This window comes from Schistocerca cancellata, chromosome 6 (genome assembly GCF_023864275.1).
Source record: "Schistocerca cancellata isolate TAMUIC-IGC-003103 chromosome 6, iqSchCanc2.1, whole genome shotgun sequence".
NCBI classification, from domain to species: domain Eukaryota; kingdom Metazoa; phylum Arthropoda; class Insecta; order Orthoptera; family Acrididae; genus Schistocerca; species Schistocerca cancellata.
In genome coordinates, this window is record NC_064631.1 from 643,178,154 (window position 1) to 643,201,033 (window position 22,880).

Genomic DNA, 22,880 nt, shown 5'->3' on the forward strand with positions numbered 1-22,880 from the left:
TATGGAGAAGAATGGAAATATTGAAATGGGGAGACTGAGTAAGGAATAAAGAAATATTAAGAAGAATTGGAGAAGAAAGAAACATTCTGAAAGTCATTAGAAAGATAAAACAGAACTGGATTGGACGTTGTTTCAGGAGGGACTGTTCATTGAAGGAAGGAATAGAAGGAATGGTGGAGGGAAAAAGGGGAAGAGGAGAAAGAAGATATCAAATGCTGGACAATATCCAAGGAGAAAAATATTCAGAAATGAAAAGACTGGCTATGGACAGACAAAGGTGGAAAAAGCTTAACCCATGACAAGACCTGCCATGAGGCAGATTACCTACTATTACTACAACTACTACTACTACTAAGGAAACTGTATACCAGTAAGTTTCTGCATAATAAAATAATTGCCCGTTGAGTTGGTCACAGGGTTACTTTCTCTCGATTTGCAATTGTTATGACTGTGAGACAAGATCATAACATTAGTAGGCTAATCATCTGCATAAATACAGTTCATTTATTGTTGATAGGGAGTTACTGTGACTGAAATCAGTCAAGATTGGGAGCAACTTGAGAACCCCCAGAAATTGGCCAACCAGCCAAGGCCATCAACAGTACACACCAAGAGTAAACAGGAGGACAGTACAACAGAACAATAAACAACAGAGATGGCATGGCAGAATAACAAGTTTGACGAGCAGTCTGAGAGTGAAAACCCCAAGTGTAGTGAATCCTGTGACCATGATGACAATGTGTCATGACAAAGAAACAAGAGCACAGTGACTGAGCACTGAGCCACTGTGAAACTAGCTTTAAAGGGTACCCGAAAGTGCTGACAGGCTGGTGAGATAGGCACAGCACCGTGGCCACCATGCTGCTGCAGTGAACACCAGCAGCTGCTGGTGTAGCAGTGTTTTAAGCACCCTGGATGACGCTCAGGAAGGTGGACTTGTGGCATGAATGGTGTCACAGCTCTGAAGCCCACCAGCTGGTGGCAAGAACCTGGGGCATCTGACAGTGCACTGAGGTGTGGCTACACCCATGGAGGAGCTCTGCCAGGCTACGGTCATGGACAGGGGCAGTCCTGTATAAGCTCGGGAACATTGTGAATGCAGCTGTTTTGGTGGTGGTAGTTGCCACTTATTTTAAAATTCATTGTTTAAACATCTGCACCATATGCTATATTTCACCAGAGGAGGGTGAGTGAAATGCTATATTAAACAGACGTTTGACATTGTTTGAGGTGAAAAATTGTTCAAAGGCTGTCACCATGAATTAGGGCCCATTGTACAACACGACAAATCGGGGAAGCCCTTCGATGGCTAGAATCTGAATGAGATTGTATCAGTTGTGACGGGTGCCATGCTGGCCATAATGTGAGTTGCACGAGTAAGCATCGTGACAATGGGGCACATAGAGCCCAAAAAGGGGTGATCACAGTCCAGATGAATGCAGTACCAGAGGCAATGGAGGACTGCACGAAGGGTGAAGGACCTGTTGTAGAATTTTAGAACATGTGTTTTGCTCGAGTATCATGTCGTTTTTGGAAACTCAGAATCTACTATGTAGGAATCAACATGGATTCCGGAAACAGCGATCGTGTGAAACCCAACTCGCTTTATTTGTTCATGAGACCCAGAAAATATTAGATACAGGCTCCCAGGTAGATGCTATTTTTCTTGACTTCCGGAAGGCGTTCGATACAGTTCCGTACTGTCGCCTGATAAACAAAGTAAGAGCCTACGGAATATCAGACCAGCTGTGTGGCTGGATTGAAGAGTTTTTAGCAAACAGAACACAGCATGTTGTTATCAACGGAGAGACGTCTACAGACATTAAAGTAACCTCTGGCGTGCCACAGGGGAGTGTTATGGGACCATTGCTTTTCACAATATATATAAATGACCTAGTAGATAGTGTCGGAAGTTCCATGTGGCTTTTCGCGGATGATGCTGTAGTATACAGAGAAGTTGCAGCATTAGAAAATTGTAGCGAAATGCAGGAAGATCTGCAGCGGATAGGCACTTGGTGCAGGGAGTGGCAACTGACCCTTAACATAGACAAATGTAATGTATTGCGAATACATAGAAAGAAGGATCCTTTATTGTATGATTATATGATAGCGGAACAAACACTGGTAGCAGTTACTTCTGTAAAATATCTGGGAGTATGCGTGCGGAACGATTTGAAGTGGAATGATCATATAAAATTAATTGTTGGTAAGGCGGGTACCAGGTTGAGATTCATTGGGAGAGTCCTTAGAAAATGTAGTCCATCAACAAAGGAGGTGGCTTACAAAACACTCGTTCGACCTATACTTGAGTATTGCTCATCAGTGTGGGATCCGTACCAGATCGGGTTGACGGAGGAGATAGAGAAGATCCAAAGAAGAGCGGCGCGTTTCGTCACAGGGTTATTTGGTAACCGTGATAGCATTACGGAGATGTTTAACAAACTCAAGTGGCAGACTCTGCAAGAGAGGCGCTCTGCATCGCGGTGTAGCTTGCTCGCCAGGTTTCAAGAGGGTGCGTTTCTGGATGAGGTATCGAATATATTGCTTCCCCCTACTTATACCTCCCGAGGAGATCACGAATGTAAAATTAGAGAGATTAGAGCGCGCACAGAGGCTTTCAGACAGTCGTTCTTCCCGCGAACCATACGCGACTGGAACAGGAAAGGGAGATAATGACAGTGGCATGTAAAGTGCCCTCCGCCACACACCGTTGGGTGGCTTGCGGAGTATAAATCTAGATGTAGATGTAGATGTAGATGTAGACTGGGGCAGAGCAACCTGGTGCCTGGTACAATTGGAACAGCTGGCACCATGGCCTCCATGTCCTTTCTCAGCCCTGTAACCTCATGAGGCATTTAATCTGTGATACACACAATGTCTGTAGTGGAAAAGTTGCAGAACTTGAGGATGCAGGATAGTCAGGATGACAGCTCGGTCAGGATCTGCCTCAAGCAGGAGAATATCGACGACAACTGGCAAATGGTGGGAGAGCTATCCCAGGTGCAGAGCTCTGGATTGTTGTTCTTTGAAAAATATGTGAGCCACCCATGTAGCACATAGTGTACAATGCACCATAAGACAGGCTCACAGCAAGTGTCTGTAGTGATCTAAGCATCAGTAATGGGAAAGTGTCTGAGATGCATTGCCATTCCACTTTCATGACTACGTGAAAACTTGAGATTTCTTGTTGGTCAAAGGTTGTGTCTGGTTCTGTGGGTGGTCAAGAGAGAGCTCCACATTTTCATGGGGATATCAACTTGTATTTAATGATATGCTTGTAGGAGCTGAGGAAAGTACACAGTGCTGTGGCCATTGTGTCGTATCCTCTGGAAGTCGAGATCGTGGCTCCAAAACTTCTACCATCGTTTTCAATCTGTAAGGAGTGTAAACTTGTTCCCAAATAAGTAAACATGGAACTTATTTATTGCAAAGACAGTCACCAAATCTTCTTTTTCTATCTCTGAGTAGTTTTTTTTAAACAGGTATCAGCAACTTTGACACATATGCAACTGGTTTATCAGGACTGCCATTGTCCCTCTTTGCCAGCATGGCACCAATTGCCATAGGGAGAGGCACCCTTGGTGAAAACCAGAGGACATGAGGGGGAGAAGGCTGTAAGGCAGGGCACAGAGTGCAGCAGATGCTACAGCTGTGTGAAAACATGCTTGCAGGCAGTCATCCTCCTGTACTGAATCGTTTTCTTGTCCTCTTGTGGAACAACATTTAAATAATAATACACCTTCCCAAAAAAGCCTGTAGCCCCTTTAAGTTTTGGGGGTTGGGTAGAGAGTCAATAGCTGCAACACTGCGGTCAGGGGACTAGATCCCTTATTTGTTGAGCAAGTCTGGTGCAGTCCATTTGCTCCAGAAAAAAAAAAAAAAAACTGGCATTGGGGTAAAAAGCACTTGAACCATGGGTCCTGAAACATAGTAAATAAGATGCAAAGGTTGCATACATGGTCCTGACATGTGGTGCCCGTGACAATTAAGTCTTTGACATAGATTGTGCAAGCAGGAATTAACATGGTTAACTGTTTCAGGTACATCTGGAAGATTGATGGAGGGGAAGAGATCCCAAAGAGCAAGTGCTTGTAACTGTATAAGCCAAAGCAGATGGTAATAATGATGATGTGTTGTAACCTCTCATCCAGTGGCATCTGTAAATATGCACCGGCAAGGTCAATCTTAGAAAAATATTCGCTTCTGAGGAGCTACATGAGGAGGTCCTCTGGATATTATTTGGGCTAAGTTTCCATTTATACCAGGGCACTGATTGTCAATTTAAAGTCTCTGCATAGCTGAAGGGAAACATTGGGTTTTGTGACCACAACCAGGGTGTGGCCCAAGCACTGGTTTTAAGAGATTCAGTCACACCAGTTTCGTTGAGGCAATTGAGTTTCTGCTTAACAGCAGACCAGTCATGCCCGGTAGAAACGGGACACTGTGTCTGGACGTAAGGAGGTATAAGCCTGGAAATCTGTGGCACCAGGTTTGAATATAGGCATGAAGGTGGCACAAAGTTCATTAAGTTCCTGGAATCATGTCAGATGCTACCTGAACCTCATCAGAGATGGAAAATACAAACAGTGAGAAGGAATCTAGATGGTCAACGTTAGCCAGATGTATGACTATTAAGAACAAACAGCATTAGCAACTGTGCGAATTTTTTGCAGGCAGTTGTAACTGTAAATTTATCCCAGAGAAGAATCTAACTGTCACTATATACAACAAATGTATGGCAGGGTGAGAGAAATGTAGGGTAATGAGCATACATTTGGGGGTTGACCAAGGAAATAATAGCTCTTTGTGTCCACCTGGAATGGATGTCCCTGCCACAACTGTGAGAGTGTTTAAATACTGTGATAGTGGAAGGATCATCCTGGTGAATAATCACATGATGCTCATGCACTGTCCCTTGATGCAGATGGGTAATGCAGTCCAGTGGTCCCTACAGTTTACAACAGACAGTTCGGAGATGTCCACCTTTGCCACAATGAGTGTCGTTCTCCCAGCAATTCAGACAATCTGCTTGTGGTTGTGACATGAAACAGTCTGGACAGGATGGAAGACCCAATGCCCACATTGATGGAGTGTGACTGGCTGTTCAGAGGCACATCAGAAATTGATGAATCACAATGCCACCATCTGGAACACTGGTTACAATAGTCCCACTCCCCTGGGGTGCAATGTTGTGTCTGAAGTGCTACTAATTGTGGCCAAGCCATGAGGAGTTTATTTGGCACCTGCACAATTTCAAAAGAGTGCTCAGTTTTCAAAATACCACATTGAGAGTGACAGGGTGTACTTACAATTGGACCACAATGTCTCAAATCAAGGAGTCAGCATATGATGTTTTGGAAGCTTGGTTCACACGATTGAAATTGCAATGGCAGCTAAAACCTTGCAAGTCAGTCACCCACAAGTGATAGGGCTGACCAGGTTGCTTGTGGTACCGATGGAACTCGAGGTCGGACGCTACCACGTGGAACTGCTCTGAATAATAATTCGAAAGCAACAAGCACATCTCCTTGAAAGTGAGTGCAGCTGGATATGAGAGGGGAGCCAACTTCTTCAGTAAGAAAAATATCACCAGGGAAGGCCAAGAAAGGAAGAGCGACTGTTGATTAGCATTATCAGAGACACAAAAGGCAGTAAAGTGCTGTTTCAACTGCTGCAAATACATGTCCCAGTCCTCTTTGCTATTGTTAAAAGACAGAAATGTCAGTGAGTGGCTCTCCACCTGGGAAGTGACCACTGCCCGTATGGGTTGGGTACTCTAAATCTCCAGTTGATTCTTCAAAGGGTGAATTTCCTGATGGAGTAATTCAGTTTATTGTTGCTGTTGTTGCAACTGCAGCAGCTGTTGCTGTGGCATTTCTGTAACTTACACAAGCTTTCCAACTGTGGGATTCTGCTAACCTTTTACCTCGTTGCCAGTTATTGTGACCGGAATCTGACGAGGCTGTGAATGACTCGAGAACTTGCAGAAACTAGCCAACCAGCTGAGGCCACCAACAGCAGGCTGCCAAGAGTAAACAGGAAGACAACACAATAGGAAGTTAGACGATACAGACAGGATGACAGACTATTGAGCCTAATGAATAATCCAAGAGTGAGAACCTACGACGTAGTGAATCTTGTGACCAAGAAAATGAAGAGTAGTGACAAAAGTACAAGAGCGCAGCAGAATTATGGCTGAAGACTGAGCTGCTGCGCCACTAGCTTTGGGGGGTGGCCGGGAGTGCTGACAGGCTGGGAAAACAGGTGTGACTCTGCAGCCAGCGCTGCAGCAGCAATACCAGCACCTGCAGAAATAACAGTGCTGTGTACTGGCTGTCATAGCTTCCAGCAGGCTTTCAAACTTGCTGGGCTGGCATATCAGAGTAGCGATCATGGCAGCATGGTACATTATGTGACAGTGAACTTGCAAGTCAGCATCATTGGTCAGCACGAGCGAAGTTCTTAAGTAGACTTTGTAAGGACCCGGCAGCTTATTACACCAATGTGAATAATATTATGTAAGCTTGTCATCAGTGCTGATGACTGAAGTCTCAGATGTGAAAGCAGAGGTATTCAACATGAAGTCAGTCCAATGCAAAAGTAGCAGTGGGGACTAGAAGTGTTGTTCTCTCTCTTGTTGAAATTTTAGCAGACCTTATAGTTGTGTGTCTTGTGTTTTATTGAACAGCCTTGTAGTCTCACTGATAAAATTGTTTGCCAGAAAATCTGTCATGTTAAGGTACACCCTCCATTCCACACTAATCGACAAGGCATTCTGCTTGAAAAGCATATTAACAACAAAAAACCAATTGTGCCAAGATCACCGCACATTTACATTGGCACAATTCCTCGGACCACATAAGCTTTCTTTCAGTTCTGTTAGCTCAGAATACCTATCCTGAGCCTCATATTGTATTCACTTCCTTTCTCTATCAATGAAATCTCCATTCCTTCTGGAATACTGATGGCCATTAAGCCAGAGTTAGGTCATCATTGTCTCATAGGATGCATCCTTTCACTTTTAAAACTCCACAATCCATCACAGTCTTCTTCCTGAGGAAGGAACTGGTAGTTCTTACAGCTAAGAAAGTGCCATGCACTTTTTCATGCGTCATTAAGCAGTACTAAAAATTTCACCCCCTGAAGATAAGTTGTAACTATAAATTCAGTCCCTGCTTTTAGTTTTCACAAGTGATTTTGCAAGACTGTCAAAGACTGTGACTGAGACTGGTCCATGTAGCTGCTGCCACCATCTTATATTGTGGCAGCAGAGGGTGCTCATAGTCAGAGCCACTGAGGGTATGACTCAGTGGGCTTGCATCACCGGAACTGCTGGGACCCACACAAGTACTATCAGTGTCTGATGTGCCAGTGAGGGTGGTATTGATCTATGATACCACATTCTGGGATATTATACCACGATGGAAGGATTTTCAATTAAAACTCAATATTTCATCTTCATCTGAGGAGGATATTTTTGACAAAAAGAATGGTAAAAAAAATGCCTAGAAGAGCAAATGGCCACTGTAGGAGAAGAGAGATTGACAGATCAGCTGTTGCAGAACATGCTTTGCACATTCATTTTGATAAGACACAAGTACTGGCAACCACAAGTGGATACTGTGAAAAGCTATACAGGGGGCCATAGAGATTGTTAAACATGCCAAGAATTTCATTAGGAAGAAGGAGGGATTGAAACTGAATGACATATGGATCTCAATGCTAAAGAAGATGTGTACAAGTCTTCCACCATGGGGTGATAGTGATAGCGGATGACAGCAAGCAACAATGGACAATTGCAACTGGGTATTCAAAGCATATGAGATAGCATCACTGCATCAGACTACACGAAACAGAATTTTGCTGCAGTCAATAGTTGTTCAGTGTGAATCAGACATTCAAAAATGCTACAATTCCCCTTGAAAATGGGTATGAAACATTGTGTTTTAATGGAAAATCCACCCAACTTCAACATAATAGGCCAATATATTTTATTAATTCTGAATGGATGGTTAATGGAGGTCTGTGCATACTGAGTAGATACCTATCTATGTGAGTTGCATAAAGACTTCTTAAGTAACAGAATCCAGCACATTGTCCTGGATGGCAAGTATTCATCAGAGATAAGGGAATTATCAGCATTGCCCCAGGGATGTGTAAAAGCATGACCAGCAACCTGTGACTGTTTGCTGATGATAGTGTTGCATGCGGAAAAGTGTCACCATTGAGTGTTGTAGGGGGATACACATTGAAGAGCCAAAGAAACTGGTACACCTGCCTCGTATCATGTAGGTCCCCTGTGAGCACACAGAAGCGCTGCAACACAATGTGGCATAGACTTGACTACAGTCTGAAGTAGCACTGGAGGGAATTGACACCTTGAATCCTGCAGGGCTGTCCATAAATTCGTAAGAGTATGAGGGGGTGGAGATCTCTTCTGAACTAAACATTGCAAGGCATCCCAGATACGCTCAATAATGTTCATGTCTGGGGAGTTTGGTGGCCAGCGGAAGTGTTTAAACTCAGAAGAGTGTTCCTGGAGCCACTCTGTAGCTATTCTGGGCATGTGGGTTGTCACATTGTCCTGCTGGAGTCCTCGGAATGCACAATGGGCATGAATGGATGCAGGTGATCAGACAGGATTCTTATGTATGTGTCACCTGTCAGAGTTGTACCTAGATGTATCAGGGGTCCCATATCATTCCAACTGCATATACCCCACACCATTACAGAGCCTCCACCAGCCTGAATAGTCCCCTGCTGACATCCAGGGTCCATGGATTCATGAGGTTGTCTCCATACCTGTACACATCCATCTGCTTGATACAAGACTCGTCCAACCAGGGAACATGTTTCCAGTCATCAACAGTCCAATATCGGTGTTGATGGGCCCGGGTGAGATGTAAAGCTTTTTGTGGTGCGGTCATGAAGGGTACATGAGTGGGCCTTCAGCTCCGAAAGCCCACATCGATGATGTTTCGTTGAGTGGTTTGCACATTGACACTTGTTTATGGTCCAACATTGAAATCTGCAGTAGTTTGCCAAAGTGTTGCACTTCTGTTGCATTGAACAATTCTCTTCAGTCATCATTGGTCACGTACTTGCAGATTCAAACTCACGTAAACCTTGACAACTTGCCATTGTAGCAGCAGTAACTGATCTAACAACTGCACCAGACACTTGTCTTATACAGGTGTTGCCGACCGCAGTGCCATATTGTGCCTATTTACATATCTCTATATTTGAATATGTATGCCTAAGCCAGGTTTTTTTGGTGTTTCAGCATAGGATGGCTTAGACAGAATGTCTAATTGGTGTGATGGATGGTAGCTACTCCAGATGTAGAAAAATGTAAGTTAATGCAGATGAGTAGCAAAAACAGTCCCATGAAGTTGGACTGCAATATTAGTGTTGGGCTGCTCGACACAGTCATATTGACTTAAGATCTATACATAGTGTTGCACATGGATATGAAATAGACCCAGTGTGAAATGTAGGTAGTAGAGCAGTCAAATGGTCAACAGCAGTTTATTGGAAGAATTTTAGGAAAGTGAAGCTCCTCTACACAAGAGACCACTTATAAAACAATACCATGACCCATTCTTAAGTACTGCTTGAGCATTGGGGCTTCTCACCATATCAGAGTAAAGGAAGACATGAAAGTCATTAAAGGGGTCATCAGAAGAAAGTGCTGACTCTTGTCTTTGAATCTAACCAAACATATAATATGCAAGAACTCAAAATACACTGATGAGACAAATCATTATGACAACCTGCTTAATAGCTTGTTTGCTCATTTTTGGAGTGAAAAACATCACTGATTCTGCTTATCAGGGATCCAACAGTTGATTTTTAGGTTTCTGGAGGTAAGTAGCATTAGATGCCTATGCACAAGTCATGAAAATTGTGCAAATAACAGGCCGCTGATTTGCGTACATGGTGATGGCACCCAATAGTGACCTACTTGGGTTGCATGGGATTTACATCAGGCAAATTTGGTCACCGAGACATCAACATGAGGTCACTATAATACTCCTCAGACCACTGTAGAACAATCCTGGCTCTGAGTCATGCACAATTATGCTGCTGAAATATGACATCGCCATTGGGGAATACATCAAACATGAAAAGGTTCAGGTGGTTTGGAGCTATAAGCGTGTCTTCCATTATGACCATAGGTCCCATGCTATGTCTCTCATAGCATAGTACTGCTCCCGGCAGTCTGCATCTGTAGCATGCTGCACATTTCAAGCTGCCATTCATCTCTACAGCACATTTGTGGAGGCCTTAGACTTAGTGGGACAGTAATGTGATTCACCCCAAGAGCCAATTGATAGATGATCAAATCCTGATGGCCCCGTGCCCAATGCCATCGTAACTGATGGTGCCATTGGGTCAACATGTGAACATGAGTGGGTAGTCTGCTGCAGAGCTCCATTTTCACCAATGTACAATGAACATGTGACGGAGCTAGCTGGGATACTTTTACTTCACCTCTTGTTTTGTCATCTGCCTCCTTAGAATCCATATTTTCACTTTTAACTAATTACAATTAACATATGTGAGTATAATCTGCATTTTCATAGAAGGGAAAGGTTGGCCCTCAGTTTTAAAGAATATAACACCAAATCTAATTTTGTGCTTAGTTTTATGCAAGTAATTGATTTCCTAATTTATTTTGACTATTCCTGTTTAGTATCTTTTGTTATGGGTTGAAATCAGTAATTGTTTTGTAACTTAAATTCTATTGTTGGCTCATAAACAAATATAAATTCTGTACTAATTACAAACATTTGGAGTAACAACTAATAGTATTCTTAAAGGATCTATTAGGCTCTATTCAAAAACATGTTAGCAAAGCCAGCTCTTAATTAATTCCAAAGTAATTAACAGTTTTGCCCAAAGTATTGTTTTGCGTACTTATATTTGTTAATTTCATGACTTTAGCAAATAATTTGGCTTAACACTTGAAGGAGAATAAACTGTTAAAAATAACCAATTTTTCAATAGTTTCAGTTAATTTAATGAGTTAAGTTGTAATTGTAATTTCTGTAAATTTAACTTCGAACAATGTGTAGTTTCAGTACCTATTATTGTATATAGATATATAAGGGTCTGGGTTTTGGTCCCGAGACAGTTTGTCTGTGGCTAAGTTTCAGACGAGGAACCTGTGTTGGTTTGAACAACAACAAATCATCAACTTAACGGTGAAATAAGTGTTACACCAATAGACCGTGTGTTAAAACAATGACAGTGTCTACTCCATACATACTTTTTCTATTATTCAAGAACTGTGAACTTTGTGGTTAGGTTTTTACTGCTCGTAGATGTTCAACAGGAAACTATTGTAGCAGTATGTGGATGTTTGCCTGTTAATGAGGCTTATCCAAAGTTAAACAATTGTGCACTGGCCATAAAACTGTGTATTATTGGGGGAGGGGGGGGGTTGTGAATAGTGAAAGTAAAGTATTTTGCAACACAAATGTGCACCTGTTGGCTACATCATTTTAAGTGGACAGTACTCCACTCCCACACCCTATTTTTTCAGCTATTATGTCGACACCAAGGACTACAAATGAAGAAATAAAGCAGGGAACATCGTCACAAACAGTGTGCTGTGAAACACTTGTGCATGTACCAGCATTGTGCTCTTTCAGCAGAGATGCCACAGATCACCATCTATCCTACCTTGCAGAGCAGAAAAGCCTCTGAAACCCACGTTCTGTGAAGAATCGTGGACATCCAACCATTCAGTGCCTTGTGGTAGTTTCGCTGTCCTTATATGTCTTTCTGTAAATGTTCATGACAGTAGCACATGAACATTTGACCAGCTTTGCCATTCCTGAGATACTTGCTTACAGTCTCTGTGTAATAATAATGTGCCCTTTGCCGGAGTCACTTTTCTTGATGGATTTCACGACCTGCAGCCCATATCTTTGCTATGGTGATCCCCCATCTGCGTCTGCTCTGCTTACATACTTTTCTTACCGCATTATGTGCCTGCAATACTACCACCACCTGGCAACCAACATCATGGTGGGCAGAGGTCATATTGTTTTGGCTGATCAGTGTAATCTGTTGTGGATTAGCTCTGCTGACTCTTTCAGATCAGAGGTGTGCTGCTCAATTTGTTACCAGTAGGCTTAAACAAAACATGAGTATTATGTAGAGTCTTCATGAACTCAAAGAAAATCCACTGAGGAGAGGTGATGTTCTTTTCTCAAAACATTATTCAGAAAATTTAGAGAACCAGCATTTGTGGCTGACTGCAGAATTATTCTATGGCTACCAATGTACATTTTGCATAAGCACTGCAAAGTGAAGATAAGAGAAATTAGGGCTGGTATGGAAGCATATGGACAGTTGGTTCTCTCTAGCTCCATTTGTGACTGGAACAGGAAAGGGAATGACTACTAGTGGTAGAAGGAACTCTCAGCCATGCATCTAATGGCAGCTTGTGGAATATCAGTATTAACAAATTTCTATTTTTGTGAAATACTTTTCTTGCTGTTACCAGTCTGCATTTTTGTTTATTCTCTCTACTTTGGCCATTGTTAGTTATTTTGCTGAGCAAATAGTAAAATTTGTCAATTTCTTTTAGTGTCTCATTAGCTAATCTAATTCTTTCAGGATCACCTGATTTTATTTTATACATTCCACTATCCTTGTTTTATGTTTGTTGACAATCTTCTTATAACCTCTTGTCATCTCTGACAGAATCTTACTGTCGTCAGCATACCTCAGAGATTTGGTTTCTCCTCCCTGAACCATAATTCCCTTTCCAGATTTCTCTTTGGTTTCCTTTACCACTATCTCAATGTATATGTGAACAAGCTTAGCGATACACTGCAACTTGTAAACATGTCTCGTTCTCTTTTTCAACCACAGATCTTCTTTGAAGTCCTTTGATTTTGTAATTGGAGTCTGCTTTGCATTTTGTCGAATAAGTCATAGGAATTTGCAAAGAATGGCATTTCAGTCTAGCTGGAGACACACAGTGATTGAGTGATTTGAAAAGTTGATGCTGACAATGTGGTTTAAGCAGTGGTGGGATAGAGCCACAGCATGTGTTTTATTTATTTATTTTTTTGTGTTCCAGTGATCCATGTTGTAAATATTTCACAGGATATGCAATTTGTCAGTTTTACAAGTTTGGTGTGGTTACATACTATAGTATTATATAAACAGTACAAATCAATTTTGTGTTGAAGTACCTACAAATAAGGTTCTGTTACAAAAATAAATTTTTTATATAAATAAATAGTACAGAAAGTCTATTATAGAAAAATATATATACTCATATTTACAATAATAAATAGACAGGACCACACATAATAATCTTCGTAAGTACGGTATCTCTGAGTTCCAGGTACTTTACATAGTGGTCCAGGAACTATCCTATAGTGTAAAATGACGCTTGCTATAGAACCTGCCTTAAGTTAAATAAAAAAGAGAGCTATTCATTTACTAAATACTTAATTTGTGAAGGGAGGGCATTAAAAATCTTACAGCCACTGAAATGGACCATCTTCTGTACTATACTCCAATTTCCTTGGTCATAGTGGATATTGTCTTTTCTTCTAGTGTTGTGGCTATGATACTATTACGTCTAAAAAGGGGCTTTATTGTCTTATGAAGCACATAAGGGAGAATATATATTGTACAGGGTGTGTGAAGATTTCAAGTTCCTTAAAAAGATTTCTGCATGTTGCTCTTTGGTGTACTCCACTCATGATTCTCGTGGGTCTTTTTTGTGAACAAGCACTTTTCTAGCTAGTGGCTCATTTCCACAAAATACGATGCCACATGCTGTGAAAATAACCATAATAAGCTGATTTAATGGTTCTTCATGTTTCTATAAGAGCAAACAATGTGTAAAGCATAAGTTTCAGAATTCAGTCTTTTGCATAGATCCAGGATGTGGTTTGAACAGTTTAATTTGCTATCCAAATGTAAGTCCTGGTATTTTGAACTGTCCACCCTATCTATCTGGTATTTCTTCAGAGATTGTGTGCAACTGAATATAGTTTGTTTCACTGTAATTAACAGAAAGACCATTTACATTAATCCCATTCACAGTATCCTTAAAAGCCTTATTAGTTGACACCTCAAGTTTCTGTAATGAATTGTCAATAAGTAGTGTACTGTCATTAGCAAAGATGGTGAGTTTACAAAATTCTGTACAAGTATGTTGCTCATTAATAAAAAGTAGCAGATCAAGAACTAAGCCCTGGGGCACTCAGCATGTGTTGGTTGCCCATTCTGATGATGTTGAGACACCTCAGGTACCCAGTACATCTTTCTCTTTTCTGTTTGCTAGACACAGATCAAGCCACTTCCCCTGTTGCACCACTTGTGCCTAGATATGTAGCTTTCGTGTAAAAAGTATTTGATGAATGTGACAATATTGCAGAAAGGAAAGTTGCTACTCGCCACATAGCAGAAATACTGAGTCACAAATTGGAACAACAAAAATGCAATCACAAATATAGCTTTTGGCCAGTAAGGGCTTAGTCAAAATTAGACGACAAACACACACATACACACTCATGCAGATGCAACTCACACACACATGGCTACAATCTCAGGCAGCTGAGGCCGCACTGCAAGCAGCAGCACCAGTGCATGATGGGAGTGGCGACTGGATGTGGGTAAGGAGGAGGCTGGGGTGGGGAGGGATAGTAGGGTAGGGGTGGCCAACAGTGATGTGCTGTTGGGGAGTGTGCAGGGACGAGGTGGAAAGAGGGTAGGACAGCTATGTGCAGTCAGGAGGTTAGACGGAGGGCAGCGGAGACTGATGACTGACATAAATGCTTTTCTTGGGTCACAAAAATTTCCAACCATCTTCATCTTTTTGTTGAAGTACTCCAAAACATTGGCAGCAAATGCAAATATTGCATCTTCTGTTGATAAACCCTTCTGAAATCCAAACTGAGTTTTGCTGATGATGTTGTTATCACTGTGGTGCTTAACAGGCCTGGCATGCATTAGTTTCTCCATAATTTTGGAAAAACTTGTCAGTAGTGAGACTGACTAATAGTCAGCAGTATCTGATTTACATCCTTCCTTATACATAGGTCTTACAACTGCATACTTAAGCCTTTCAGGAACTATTCCTTGCTTAGTTGGTACAGGTCAGCCTCACCATGAGTCCATATGACAAAGATGCCATCAATGTATCTAAACCAAACCAGGGGCTGAAGGCAAAATACATACTACCGAAGGCAGAGCCACCTATGAAACAACATGTCAAATACCAGATGATATGTAAACACTGTTCGGCATTTTACATTGGCATGACTACCACCCAGATATCGGTCAGGATGAATGGGCATAGGCAGAGGGTGTATACCAGCAACACACAATATCCTGTTGCAGAGCATGCTTTACAACATGACTCGATGCCTGTGCACACACGTGATTTGGATTTTTCCCCTAGACACCAGTTTCTCAGAACTCCACAGGTGAGAACTAGAGTTACAACATGTCCTTGGTTCTCACCACCCACCTGGCCTTAATTTACATTAATTCCTTCTCTCTCATAATTTCTTCACAGTAACTACTCCTTTCTTCACTCCATTTTAGTTTCATACACCTTTTATATTCTGATGTATCTATTTTTTTCCATTGCCGCTGTCACCTCTTTTACATATAATTCACTTAGCTTTTCACTCTTATTAACTCGTGCATGATTCACATAAAATTTCGGAGCTGATAGGCCTTGGTCGATGTTTAAAACTCTCCCCTGACATTTCATCTCCCACTGCGGGAGACATCCTCCGATGTAAAGTGGCGAACTGCTTTACCTCAGAGAATGCCTTCCGCAGTGGGAGACAAAATGTCAGGAGAGAGTTTTATACACTGATCACGGCCTATCAGCCTGAAAGTTTTAAGTAAAGACAATACCGGCCGTGAAAGCCTACATTGTATGATCATGCATGATCTTTAAGCAGTAATGCCAGGCTAGCATGTTACCCTGTCATCCACCTTTAAGCTCTGAGGTTTTCAAATCTCATCTGTAGTCCCCAACAATCAGTCTTTCCTTCTCATCCCGTCCAGCAAGTATGCCCTGACATGATGTTCTGGATAACTTTCTGAACTCTACCTGTTTCCCTAAACCTCTCCAGTCCTTTTCCTTTCCCCCCTCTTCCTTACCCTTTACCTCTTCTGCCAGAAGGAGGAGCCACTGGCTCCGAATGCATGTAAAAGTTAAGCCTTTTTGTGTGTGTGTTCTCCTATCACCACTTGGTGAGTAGATTTTTTATCTATCCGTTTACATTATACTGTCAGTAACTGATTGTTTTTGTTCTTACAGATACTAAACTATAAGAGCACATCAGGTGTTCAAGTCTGTTCTGTGTATATTTTCTGTTAAAAAGTTCACATTAAGGTCACTCATTTCAATGAACTATTTAGTTTTTCAGGACAGGTGGGACAAGAGTGATTTGATATGTGTCTGAAAAACATTTTTATATCCAGAAAGTGCCTTATAAATTGACGGGACAATAACTGTTGTACTATCTGCTGTTATCTAGATGCCACACACCTCAAATTGCCGTTTACCACAATATTTGCTTACATCTGAAGATTTATACACAACATTATTTCTAACAAATATTGTAGCTCCACCTTTTCCCATATTAGATCTACAATAATGATCAACTAAACAAATGTTTTCAGTCTGTAACACGTGGATTCTGTTCATGATATGATGTTCAAAGAAAAACTGTATATCAAATTCACTTCTATTTCACATCTGTTTTATTTTTCAGAACTCTTATATTTCGATGAAATGCAGACTTCTTCAGTATTGGATTTGTACAATATTTCTTTGGTTTGAAGACAGCCAATGATGGCTGAAACCAGTCATTTTGTTTCGAAATTAGTGTGATTATTTTCAGTAAGTCAGGGTTAGTATAGCATCACATGTTTCTTTATTTCTCCCAAATCGAAATGATCTTAACAAAGACTCAGATGGTGGAGTAAATCTCGCACATTTGATTTACACTGAATATTTAACAGTGTCTAATATAACTTAGATAATGCTCTTTATTTGCGATGTTCTCAGCATGGTGGCTGTAAATTTCTCTTTTCTCCTCTGCTGTCACTCTATGAACATTTTCCCCTACCCTTTCCCATCCTCCCAATCAAATTAGCCGTGGTTGTGGCAGCTAGAGACAGAGAGTGATAAGAAAGTGTAGAGACACAATGATAGCTCTTAACGTAAGTATAATACACTCCTGGAAATTGAAATAAGAACACCGTGAATTCATTGTCCCAGGAAGGGGAAACTTTATTGACACATTCTTGGGGTCAGATACATCACATGATCACACTGACAGAACCACAGGCACATAGACACAGGCAACAGAGCATGCACAATGTCGGCACTAGTACAGTGTATATCCACCTTTCGCAGCAATGCAGGCTGCTATTCTCCCATGGAGACGATCGTAGAGATGCTGGATGTAGTCCTGTGGAACGGCTTGCCATGCCATTTCCACCTGGCGCCTCAGTTGGACCAGCGTTCATGCTGGACGTGCAGACCGCGTGAGACGGCGCTTCATCCAGTCCCAAACATGCTCAATGGGGGACAGATCCGGAGATCTTGCTGGCCAGGGTAGTTGACTTACACCTTCTAGAGCACGTTGGGTGGCACGGGATACATGCGGATGTGCATTGTCCTGTTGGAACAGCAAGTTCCCTTGCCGGTCTAGTAATGGTAGAACGATGGGTTCGATGACGGTTTGGATGTACCGTGCACTATTCAGTGTCCCCTCGACGATCACCAGTGGTGTACGGCCAGTGTAGGAGATCGCTCCCCACACCATGATGCCAGGTGTTGGCCCTGTGTGCCTCGGTCCTATGCAGTCCTGATTGTGGCGCTCATCTGCACGGCACCAAACATGCATACGACCATCATTGGCACCAAGGCAGAAGCGACTCTCATCGCTGAAGAGGACACGTCTCCATTCGTCCCTCCATTCATGCCTGTCGCGACACCACTGGAGGCGGGCTGCACGATGTTGGGGCGTGAGCGGAAGACGGCCTAATGGTGTGCGGGACCATAGCCCAGCTTCATGGAGACGGTTGCGAATGGTCCTCGCCGATACCCCAGGAGCAACAGTGTCCCTAATTTGCTGGGAAGTGGCGGTGCGGTCCCCTACGGCACTGCGGAGGATCCTACGGTCTTGGCGTGCATCCGTGCGTCGCTGCGGTCCGGTCCCAGGTTGACAAACACGTGCACCTTCCGCCGACCACTGGCGACAACATCGATGTACTGTGGAGTCCTCACGCCCCACGTGTTGAGCAATTCGGCGGTACGTCCACCCGGCCTCCCGCATGCCCACTATACGCCCTCGCTCAAAGTCCGTCAACTGCACATACGGTTCACGTCCACACTGTCGCGGCATGCTACCAGTGTTAAAGACTGCGATGGAGCTCCGTATGCCACGGCAAACTGGCTGACACTGACGGCGGCGGTGCACAAATGCTGCACAGCTAGCGCCATTCGACGGCCAACACCGCGGTTCCTGGTGTGTCCGCTGTGCCGTGCGTGTGATCATTGCTTGTACAGTTCTCTCGCAGTGTCCGGAGCAAGTATAGTGGGTCTGACACACCGGTGTCAATGTGTTCTTTTTTCCATTTCCAGGAGTGTAGAAATAGTGGTTAAATTAAAAATCTTGCTTTGTTTAATAGCAAATTCAAGGGTTCAGGAGCCCAAGCTATAAGCTAAGAAAAAATATTTTTAAGTTATAGCAAAAGTGTAATGAAATTCTCAAACACATTACAGAATAAAAGTGACATGTGTAAAGAATACATAACTTCTGAACAGTGCACAAGTTGAAACATATGATGTAGTATTACAAGTGATTTCAATTTTCTCTTTTGTTCTTGCAGGGATGCTGTTATCTTCATTTCTGTGGGGCTTTTTATCAGATATGCTTGGCAGAAGGAAACTTATAGTTGTAGCTTATGCAGTGGATGGAGTTTTAAATTTGATTGGGAGTTTCACACAGAGTTTTGCATTTTTGGTAGTAATCAAATTTATGACTGGTGTAGTGTAAGTATAGCATTATAATGTGTTTTGGTGCAATAATGTATTTGCTCAGTTTTTCTTAATACCAAGTCACTGGCTTCACCTTTTATTTTACTTAATCTGTCAGTACATGCACAGCTGAATTATTAAGCTCAGAACAAGTTCATAGAGAACACATTTGTTTGAAAATTTTGATGTGGAATGTAAAGAAGAATGTCAGAATTGAAATTAAATTTTAAGTGAAAGTACTATTTACCTGAAGGAAAAGTGTATTATGATTTTTATTTATTTATTTATTCATCCGTGGAACAATAAATATTGTATGGATGTCGTCAGTTTATAATACATGAGCACACATTTACATTTACAATAAAACAGATTTCTCATATTTTGAGTAGTTTTTATAACTAGTCATACACACATTTAATATTACATAATATTTTGGTGATAATGTCATATATTGCTAATAATTGTGGCCTTTGATTGTGTAAATCATGGAATTCTTTTACATAAGCTAAATCATTATGGATTGAGTGGGGCAGTGCACAAATTGTTTAATTCATACTTAACTGGAAGAATGTAGAAAGTTGAAATAAGTGGTTCATGTAATGTTAAAACAACAGCTGATTCCTCAAACTGGGGGGCTATCAAGTACGGAGTCCCACAGGGTTCGGTCTTAGGTCCTTTACTGTTCTTGATATACATTAATGACTTTCCATTCCACATTGATGAAGATGCAAAGTTAGTTCTTTCTGCTGGTGATGCAAGTATAGTAATAACATCCAAAAACCAAGAACTAAGTAATGTAATTGTAAATGATGTTTTTCACAAAATTATTAAGTGGTTCTCAGCAAACGGACTCTCTTTAAATTTTGATAAAACACAGTATATACAGTTCCGTACAGTAAATGGCACAACTCGAGTAATAAATATAGACTTTGAACAGAAGTATGTAGCTAAGGTAGAATTTTCAAAGTTTTTAGGTGTGTCCATTGATGAGAGGTTAAACTGGAAGCAACACATTGATGGTCTGCTGAAACGTTTGAGTTCAGCTACGTATGCTATTAGGATCATTGCAAATATTGGTGATAAGAATCTCAGTAAATTAGCTTACTGTGCCTACTTTCATTCACTGCTTTCGTATGGCATCATATTCTGGGGTAATTCATTGTTGAGTAGAAAAGTATTCATTGCTCAAAAACATGTAATCAGAATAATTGCTGGAGCCCACCCATGGTCATCCTGCAGACACCTATTTAAGGATCTAGGGATTCTCACAGTAACCTCACAGTATATATATTCACTTATGAAATTTGTTGTTAATAATCCAACCCAGTTCAAGATTAATAGCAGTGTGCATAGCTATAACACCAGGAGAAAGGATGATCTTCACTATGCAGGGTTAAATCTGACTTTGGCACAGAAAGGGGTAAATTATGCTGCCACAAAAGTCTTTGGTCACCTACCAAACAGCATCAAAAGCCTGACAGAGAGCCAACTAACATTTAAAAATCAATTAAAAGAATTTCTAGATGACAACTCCTTCTACTCATTGGCTGAATTTTTAGGTATAAATTAAGTGACATGCAATATTTTGTGTAATGTAATATCTTGTACATACATCTTTTATTAACCTGACACGTTCCACATCATTACGAAGTGTCGTATTCATGATCTATGGAACAAGTATTAGTCTAATCAAATCTAATCATCTACGTTAAATATTCTTTTACACTATAACAACTTTTACTTACTAAGAAGGTTTTAAGCTTTTGTCTGAAAGTGAGGGGCTCATTTATTTCTTTAATTTCCTGTGGAAATTGGTTATACAGTTTTATCCCGTTATAAAATATACTTTTTTGCATCTTTGCCTTGTTCTTTCTATCTCGATGGAGGTGGTGACAAGCTCTTGTTTCATGGTCATGAGTTAGGCTGTTTGTGTTGTACATGTTGAGATTTTTCTTAATGAACATCATGTTCTGAAAGATATGCTCACAAGAAACAGTTAGAATGCCTAGCTTTCTAAATAATTCTAGACAGTGGGGCCTGTCGTTGCTGTTTGCTATTGTCCTTATGGCTCTTTTTTGTACTTTGAACACAGTTTGTATGTTAATGGCACTTGTTCCCCAAAACATGATCCCATAGCTGAGGACTGAGTGTAGATATCCATAATATGTTATCTGAAGACAGGTATTATTGCATACCGGTGCAAGGATTCTAAGAGCATAGCATGCTGTGGATAATATCTTTACCAAAATGTTGACATGGTTTGTCCATTTCAATTGGCTGTCTACATTCATCCCTAAGAATTTGGTACTTGTTACACATTCTAATTCATTATTATTAACTTTTATTCTAGTGGCATTGTGTTTTTTGTTCAATTGGAAGTTAATATAGTTAGTTTTCTTTACATTTAGAGTTACTTTATTTTTTAATGACCAGTTGTGGACATCATTGAGAGCCTCGTTTTCTCTTTCTGACAGTTATGTTGGATTTTCACCTGTTGTTACTATGTTGCTGTCATCAGCAAAAAGGATTTTTTCTCCATGTCTGATACTTTGTGGGAAGTCGTTAATGTATATAAGAAACAATATTGGGCCTAATACACTTCCCTGTGGGACGCCTATATTCACATGTTCTGGGTCAGACAGGTGTTTTACAAGGGAATTGTTTGATACTTGTGATATCTCAACTTGTTGAACTCTGTTTTCCGAGTATGATTTGAACCACTTCTTTGTTACACCTCTTATTCCTATTTGCCCTAATTTATGAAGTAAGATTTTGTGGTCAACTGTATCAAAGGCCTTGGACAAGTCTAAAAAGATACCACATACATTTTCACCTTTGTCCAGTGGTTCTAAAATTACTTTAGTGAACTGTGCTATAGCAGATTGTGTGCCTTTTCCGGGCCTAAAACCAAATTGGTCATTGGAAAGAAGGTTATATTTATTCAGGTAATTTAGCAGTCTCTTTTTGACTAGTATTTCTATTATTTTAGAAATAATAGACAGTATAGAAATCGGCCTGTAGTTCTCTACATTTTCCACACCTCTGTTTTTAAGGATAGGTATAACTTTTCCTTGTTTTAGGTACTCCGGAAAGTATCCAGATTCGAAAGATTCATTAATTATGTCTGTTAATGGGCCCTATATGGAGTCTATACATTCTTTAATTACGCAGACTGGGATTTCATCAAGTCCTACTGAAGTTTTATTTTTTAGTTGGTGTACTATTAGAGCCACTTCCCTTTCTGTAGTTGGCAAGAGCACGATTGAGTTTGTTGGCTGGTTCTGAGTAGGTAAATCATACGTATCTGGAAATTTCTGCTGTAATTTTTTTACAATACTACTGAAATATGAGTTTACAAAATCAGCTAATTTTTTAGGGTTACCTACTGGTACATCTTTTTAATATGTGAATTGAGGTCCTTTTTAGCAGTGTTAGATGTTTCCTGTTTGACGATGTTCCAGGCTGCTTTGCTCTTGTTTTCAGCTTCAAGTAATATTTTGTTGTTTGAAAGTTTTTTTGAGGCTAGCAGCACCTTTCTGTATATTTTCCTGCACTTTTTGTAGAATTGCAGAACTTCTGGGTTAGAGTGATTATTTTTTATGGAGTTGAGATATCTGAGAGTTTCTGAGGATTTTTTGGTACCTGTAGTCACCCATTGATTTCTAATTTGATAAAGAGTTTTGGGAAATATCTCTTCAAATCTGAGTTTAAAAATTGACATGAACTAGATAAATTTCTGATTTGCATTGGTTTCTGCATAGACTTCCCTCCAATCTTCATATTCTAGCTGGGATTTAAACTCAAACAGGGCTGATTTGGAACACATTATTTT

The 22,880-nt window shown here is 40.9% G+C and overlaps 1 protein-coding gene across 1 annotated transcript in view; it reads left to right on the forward strand.

Moving 5' to 3' along the window:
- The window catches only part of LOC126190909 (synaptic vesicle glycoprotein 2B-like), a 249,317-nt gene that overhangs the window by 103,359 nt on the left and 123,078 nt on the right, over positions 1-22,880 (forward strand). Inside the window, exon 4 of the mRNA XM_049931539.1 lies at positions 18,901-19,063. Within this exon, the coding sequence (XP_049787496.1) occupies positions 18,901-19,063 (163 nt within the window). The remainder of the gene's footprint in view (positions 1-18,900; positions 19,064-22,880) is intronic.